We start from the raw sequence: 7,709 nt of genomic DNA on the forward strand, positions 1-7,709 counted from the left end.
GCGGGGGGTTCTCTGTGGAAAAAGTTTGGCCAYGGGTTTGGGAAATGGCATTGAAACATGGGTGTTGTTTGGGCTTGGTCRTTCCAGAGCTGTGTCAGCAGCAGTGAACGAATGCCAAACTGTGTGTACAAGAAATGTCTTGGGAAGGAGTAATTCCTAGAATGCCAGCTCTGTTTCCTTAGCTCTGTCACGTGGATGCTGCTCAGAACTCGGTGTGCACCTCTATGTATGTGCCACACTGCTCTCTGCTCCATGCTTTTGAATGGGGAATGAATTAAAGCACCGTCAAAAAAAGCCAAGAGGTGTCTGGGGACTGTGGTAACGCGTGTCTGTGCTGTCCCCACCCTCTGCACAGCTGTGAGGACCTGTGTCCCCCTGGCAAGCACGGTCTGCAGTGCGAGGAGAGGTGCCCGTGCCAGAACGGAGGTGTCTGCCACCACGTCACCGGGGAGTGCTCCTGCCCGCCGGGATGGATGGTAAAAAATGTGCTCTGAAATCTGCAAAACTCCCCAAAAAACTTCCATATTTGTACATTTCATCGGGAAAAAAAGGAGTAGGGAGTGAGGTCTGCTCGCAGCCAGGAGTAATGAGAAACATATTTTAGCGTAAGGGACCGAAATAAAATACTTGCAGAACCATCTGTTAGCTGAAAATCCTCCAATTCTGTGCTGCCTTTTTAACTGTATGAGATGCTTGGAAGCCAAAGACACRAGCTGTGCTGTGACAAGGTAATATCCATTAGATCTGGCCTGGAAGTCATTGATTTCTCCACCCAGTTTGATATTATAGGGAGGTGACACCACTGCCTTTATTAACAGTGGGCRTTTGTGCCTGTTTTCACATGTCTAGTATGCATGGAAAAACCCCAAAACTTTACAYATTGTGTTCCATGTTGGAGAGGAGATGGGACATCAGAATTTTTATATTATCTTTAGGCCTCCTTCACGTTTATCAGAGGATGGGGAAACAAGATCTGACCTTGGAGCTGCAAATTACCTTTGCTAATCAGGGTGCCTACTCTGAGTTGGCAAATAATGAAGTTGGAAGGCGATCAAAGCCCAAATAAATTCTTCAAATAAATTTGCTGATAGTACTGATCATAGTATTTTCCATTTCAATATTCATTTTGTGTGAAAATTCACATTTATTGATTGTTTCATTATCTCATGATTATATTTGATTGAGATAACCTTTGGCAGAGGCCAGTTTTTCACCAGCGAGAGAGCATGGCTATGAAATACAATCTCTGGTTCTCAGTTTGAGTAGTGCACCTGACTACCTAGCTTGGCTTATGGCCGTTTTTACTTCTTATTCCATTTCACACTAAAAGAGCAGCATTGTTAGTCATAGAATACAAATGTTTGTGTAAATTCTTGACTCCCTTTATCTGCCTAAACACAACTACTAAAAAATGAGATGGCACATGAAGCAGCAAGGAAAATTTTATTTATTTTGTTTTTATTTACTTATATGTGTGTTAACTAATACATTACTGTTTAGACCTGTGACTAATTTTCCATTCCAAGTAATTATTTAAGCMTGTCTTAATTTTAGAATTTTAAGTTCTGTGAAATACTGTTTTGTTGGTATAACTCTTTTTTTTTTCTTTTCCTGTAAGATGTAAAGTAGCCAGGTAGAAATTCTGCATACATGAGACCTGCTGCATGTTGTTTGCCTAATGAAATGTCTGTAAATACCTTTTTCTTGAAAAGGCTTTTTTAAAGTCTTAGGTTCTGATGTTTCCTTCACCTACCCAGGTGTAATTATTTCCTAGGATATAAAAGGCAATGCAGAAATTCAAAACCCATTGAAAGGGGCAATCATCTTACCTAAGCTTTTAGGCTATGCTGTTTTATGTGAAATTACAAACAGCTTTTCCATTCATTAGAAAAAAAACCCAGCTTTTTAGAAAGTAGCATAATTGGGGCATTAGAACAATTGTTGATTCCTACACCTCTATTCACTGAAGGGCATTCCTGGGTGTAATACTTCTGGTAAATTAATTGGTTAGATCTTGACATCAGTTAGTCTTAAACGTATGAGTGTTTCCAAAGGTGCTTAGAGTGTTTTTCATGAGCTTTTACTTCCAAGATGGAAATCCTAGAAGATTATTCCTCCAGTGCTGGAACATGCCTCATGCTCAAAGCTGGAGAAGGTTCTAGCATTTCCAAGATCAGCACTGGATGAGTAACCCGGGATGTCCTCAGCTTTCCTTCATTCATTCTTTGTCTGTTCAAGCTTTAATCCCAACTCTAAACCCAGGATTTCTGTTTTGCATTCACAGGGCATGGTCTGTGGTCAGCCCTGTCCTGAGGGTCGTTACGGGAAGAACTGTTCCCAGGAGTGCCAGTGCCACAATGGAGGGACCTGCGACCCGGCAACGGGTCAATGCCACTGCAGCCCAGGCTACACCGGGGAACGGTGAGGAAAACCACTCTGGCAGGGCTCTGCTACAACAGGGAGAGCTCAGCAGCTGGTGCAAAGAACAATGAAAGTATCTGAGATACCATTTAAAGAGCTGATTTTTATGGTGGAATGTTTGCTGTGTCATTCAGCTGATGCTGGGCTGCAAGTTGAAAGAGTCCATATGGAAGAACACTTCCTGTGAGAGAATTGCTGGGTTTTCCTGCTGTGCCCTGGCACTTCTCAAGTGTCTCTTTCCCTTGGAATGTCTTGCAGAGTGGTGCAGCCTGTGGTGGAGGGGCGGAGAGGRAGGCTCGTGGGTTTGTGCAGATGTCTGGTGCCCACAGCAGCAAGGGAGGCTTGTTCAGTTCCTCTTCAAAGGCTGGAGAGTTGTCTCCTAAAATACTCCACTCAGATGAAACCAAACATTCGTTTTCTGAYGGCTGCAAGTTGGCTTTGGCAGACTGGAAAGACAGAGTGAGACATCGTGTTTGAAGGCAGCAGAAAGCGATGGAGGAGCGTTTCCTGTGTGCAATTTAAGCAGCACACACAAACTGATTTTCTGGAGTCAGCAGCAGCCTGATTACTGGGGTCAGTCCAGGGGATGTCCGCCAGCAGCTGTGGGTATTGTAACCATGTGCACTTCCCACACCAGTGTTCACAGGACGTGGGGAGTGCTCTGCCTGACACGACATGGAAAAAGACCTCGTGAAAAAGGGAAATAATTAGTCCAGAGCCATTTGTGTGCAAAAGTTATGTTTGTGAAGGAACAATGCAGAAGGTGTTACATTTTGCAGTTCCTAGTGTCACGTGTCTTTGAAATTCTCATGTAATGAACCATGAGTCATAGATAAAAACAAACATGAAGCTAAGTTTATAAGAAAAACAGAAAAAGAACCAAAACAGCAACAAAAAATAAATAAAACCATTAATAATGTGCTGTATTATCAAGTAGTGTTTTTGTAGAATCTGTAACTTGACTGGCATTCAGAATTTAGCAATTCCTTTGTAGAATACAGTAAAGGCAAAGCTGAAAACATCACTCATAAGACAGAACCAGATGAAATTGTTATCCAGAAAGTCGTCAGTTAATGAGTTGCAAATTTTAGAAGCACGATACTGACTTTTTTTTTTTCAGTAGTCAAGCTAAAGATACAGACTGATCTTTAGGTTAAACAATGTCTTCCATGTGTAGAAAATTAAGGAAATAAGTCTGTTGGCTGAAGTRTCTATCTTCTCAAAACTCTGTGAACGAGAGAAGAAAGGTTTGTTGAAAAGGTCTCTTTCTTAAGRTATATTTTCCTTTAGCAGCAACAGAAATCATTGCTACTTCCCCATGTGCATTAAACCCAGGTCTTCACTGATTTTCATTTTCATCTGTCAGAAAAACCAGATGAAAAGAAGGGCTTTGAGCTYCTGGAGGTTTTTCCATGTTCCACAGATTTTTACTCTATTTAAGTGTCACTTTCCACCAATAAACCTCGTAAAACTCCAGAAGCGTCGTTTATGGGAAATAAACCAATTTTTAATTTGGGTTTTTGTTTTTTTTTTTTTCCCTGACAGGTGCCAGGATGAGTGCCCAGTGGGCAGCTACGGGCTGCTGTGTGCAGAGAGCTGCAAATGTGTGAATGGTGGGAAGTGCTACCACATCAGCGGCRCCTGCCTCTGCGAGCCGGGCTTCACGGGCCAGCACTGCGAGACCAGGCTCTGCCCAGAGGGAGTTTATGGACTCAAGTGTGACAAAAAGTGTCCCTGCCACATGCCCAACACCTGGAGGTAGGCTCTGTGCCCTTCAGCCTGCTTGGCTTGCTTCTAAATAGAGCACAGAAATAAAAATATAGCCCAAAAATTAGTATTTTCTGTTTTTTCTAATGCTTTCATGCAACTTGAAGCAGCTAAAAGCTTGTATCTGGCATTTGCTAACCACAMTGAGAAAGGAAACACCACCCCGAAATAGCCTTTGGATTTTTACTTTGCAAGCAATTTTTACTTTACTTTGATGTTTRATCATAATATTCACCACTGCTTTTGGTCTCTGACCCACGAAATAAATGTTAAGACAAAGCATGACCTTTATCTATATTTATCATCTGAATAAATCATTAAATCGTTCACTGCATGAAGTTCAGTACGCATGGTCTGCCCCTCACATACTCTGGTTTGTTGTAGAGGAGAAATAACTGAATTGGAATCAATGTCTGAAGTTTTCTGAGTGGGGCATTGGAGGCTTGGACATTTTTCTCTTCCTCTCAGTCTCTGTCTGTATGTAAGAATTGCTGTAGGTGACTGCTTTAATACAAAATTTCAGAAGCCTCATCTACTGTAAATCTGAGTTTTAAAAGTACTTTTTTTTGTTAATTATGTGTTTTTTCTAGTGAGCGGGTAAAATCTGATCCCTGGAAATAAAATAACTTTCTCATTAGCTTAGCTTTTACTATCTCTTCTCATTCAGGCAGTAACAAGCCTTTTTTTGAGTTTTTGTGGACTTGACAATATTTGATTATGTTCTTAAAATCTGAAAACTAGTTATTTGGAGACAAAGTTTCAGCTGTGAGGGAGGGATGTCAGATGTCAGCTGAGGCAAGCCAACATTTTTATGGAACAATTGTGGACAGCTTTCTCTTGTTACAAAACAGTTCTGATCAGATCCTGTGGTCATTGTGCATTCACCTACACTTACTTGCATTACTAATAAGAGTACTTTGGAGAAGGTTTGTGAGCACAATCTAAATTTTGGCTGCTGGAAACAGCCCTAAGAGCAATTCACAGGAACTGTAAGTGTCACATGGAATACTGCTGTACATTAATGTAAGATGCACCTTTTGCTCATAGATAAAAYAAAAACTTTTAGACAGAATTTAGCAATAGCTACTGTGCTAATTCTTTGTGATTTTTTTTTTTTTTTGTGGGCTGTGAGGGTTGTTCAACATGCCTTTTATTAACAAATAAATGAATAAAGTGTGACAGCAAACTGAATTCTTTTCCCTCTCTAGTCATACCCTTTCACAGCTTCTACTTCTGTGCTTCTGCTTCTAGCCTGAAACACCTTGAAAAAAAAAAATCTGAGTTGTTTTGAAGTAAAATGAAGCATAGTTTTGGCAATATGCTCAGGAATAAATGGCACCATAATGCTGGACCGCCCAGCTCTCAAATTAGGCCAGCAGGCCAAATATTATTGTGTTGTGAATTATAGTTAGTTGCTTCCATGTCTACAGACTGTTGCAGCAGCCTGGTTGACAGGAATGCGCTGCACTGTAAACCATTTCTAATATTACAGGGATTACTTCTGATTCATGTTCAACACAGCTGTTCCCTCATTTATACCACTGGAAGAGACAGCTCGTGGTCAAACCAGATCACAAATGTTCACAAGTAAACAACAGCATATGGCTGGTCTTTTTTTGGACATTTCTTCTCCCCCTGCATGACAAATCCAAGAGGGCTCAACAGCCCCTGAAGGTGCAGGASCATATATTTGCTAGAGCACGGTGATGTGTGAGAAAAACAAACATTTTCATTGCTTCACAAGTGTATTTTACTTATGTAAGTTCATTCCCCCTGTGTCAAGAATGGCCAAGACCATCAAATAACAAAAATCAGGGGGCATCTGGTTATGCTGTAGAAGAGAAAACTCCCTGTGGGCACTTGAGGCTTTTGAGGATCTTTCTAGAAGCCAGTAGTTGTGTCCGGTTGTCTTCGTCTCCTGATGTCAGTCGGCCAGGAGACAACTCTTTAATCATGTCAGGGAGTACCCTCAGCTCTCTCTTGCCTACCACAGGAGTAGTAGCCAGAGGAGTTTCACAGCACTAATCCATTTAGCAGCAAAGTAATCCCAGGACATGGAAAAAAGGGGGTGGAATTCCTTCTGCAAATAAACTTTGTGTGTTGCAGGTCTGGGGTTCTGTTTTGGGGCCCTTGGTACCAGAAAAGCTTTTCTCATCTGGGTGTGATCACTAGTGTAGGTAATCCTAAAAGAGGAGCTGTTGGTTAATAGAGCTCTAGGTTAATCGTATCAATTAATATGGAAATTAACTAAATGTTTAAAAAAGAATGCGTAGCTCCAAAAAATACTGCTGTAAAATAAGTTCCAGAATACAGTTGTTTCTAGCAGTTTGCTTCACATACTTCCTGTCACACATAGTTCAAAAATGTGCACTTCTTTTTTTTTTTAATTAAATTTATGATTGACAAAAATTGCATGAAAACAGCTCTGACAAAAATTCGTTATGTGCCTTTTGGGTGGGCTCAGCTGTGGGGGTTTTGCTGTTGCTGCTGTTGGTTGATGGCAGCTCCTGGAGATGAAAGGAGCTGCCCTTCCTTKCTCTCAGTTGTACCAGCAGCCTTTATTAAATGTAGAGCATAAAAATAGCTATACTTGAGAGATTTTAATCTCTTTGAGGGGCCCGGAGGACAGCAACACGTAAGAGCCCTCTTGTACCAACACTCTTGGTACAGTTCAATTAAGATTTATTCATGACATGAGCACTAGTGGTGTTCTTTTTCCTGTCTCATGCCCTCTCTGAGATAGATAGGTGGGATTGATTGCAGTTTTATTGCTGTAATACGTGTTTGGTTCATACAGCTTGGCTCTGTTTTTAAAGAAAAGATGAGAGAATTTTAATTTTTCATTTTTCTAATGGGCTTGTACATACGAGTACAAGAACTTTTCATGGAAATTCTATATTTATTCATATTTATGCAGGTTTTTTTAGAGTTCTGCACAAATTGGTTGGCTATTTTAATAGCAATACATGTACATAAAGGATATAAAAATCAGTATTTTCATTTAAGTCCTTGAAATATATAGTGTGCACTACCCACAATTTTTTTTTATTTTTGGTCTCTGTACAGAGCAGGTTTGCATTTCCAAGTGTGAACAGACAGCCAGTAATAAAAGGGGATATACTGCCAGTATCTCTCAGCATCTCTTTATTTCCCTACCTTAATATTTAAACATTATTGYCAGTTAAGATAACTGCGTGAGAACCCCATCAAAAACCTCCAGAAGTGCTTTGGCTTCCTCCATCTAATTACAAATCACAGAGTACTAATTTTGTTGTCAATCAATAACATGTGCARGGATGCCTCAGTGACACTCACTGGGGGGCACAGAATATCAATGCCTCTGCCTCGTATCCACAGCTTCCTCATGCCCCTGGGCTCCCCCTCTCCTGGAAGGGCAAAAAAAAACTCCAACAACAAACCCACAGCTCCAATCAGGAATTTATAGGATTCCGTGAACATCGGGATTTATGTCTTAAAGTGCCAGTGCTGCTGAATTTATGTTATGAATATGTTCTAATTAT

At 40.8% G+C, this 7,709-nt stretch overlaps 1 protein-coding gene across 1 annotated transcript in view; it reads left to right on the plus strand.

The window, feature by feature from the left end:
• MEGF10 (multiple EGF like domains 10) overlaps positions 1–7,709 on the plus strand; it is an 82,830-nt gene that overhangs the window by 38,386 nt on the left and 36,735 nt on the right. Inside the window, exons 7-9 of the mRNA XM_057378246.1 lie at positions 356–476; positions 2,285–2,421; positions 3,967–4,179. Of these exons, the coding sequence (XP_057234229.1) occupies positions 356–476; positions 2,285–2,421; positions 3,967–4,179 (471 nt within the window). The remainder of the gene's footprint in view (positions 1–355; positions 477–2,284; positions 2,422–3,966; positions 4,180–7,709) is intronic.

This window comes from Malurus melanocephalus, unplaced genomic scaffold (genome assembly GCF_030028575.1).
Source record: "Malurus melanocephalus ecotype Western Australia unplaced genomic scaffold, MMel_1.1 scaffold_350, whole genome shotgun sequence".
NCBI lineage: Eukaryota > Metazoa > Chordata > Aves > Passeriformes > Maluridae > Malurus > Malurus melanocephalus.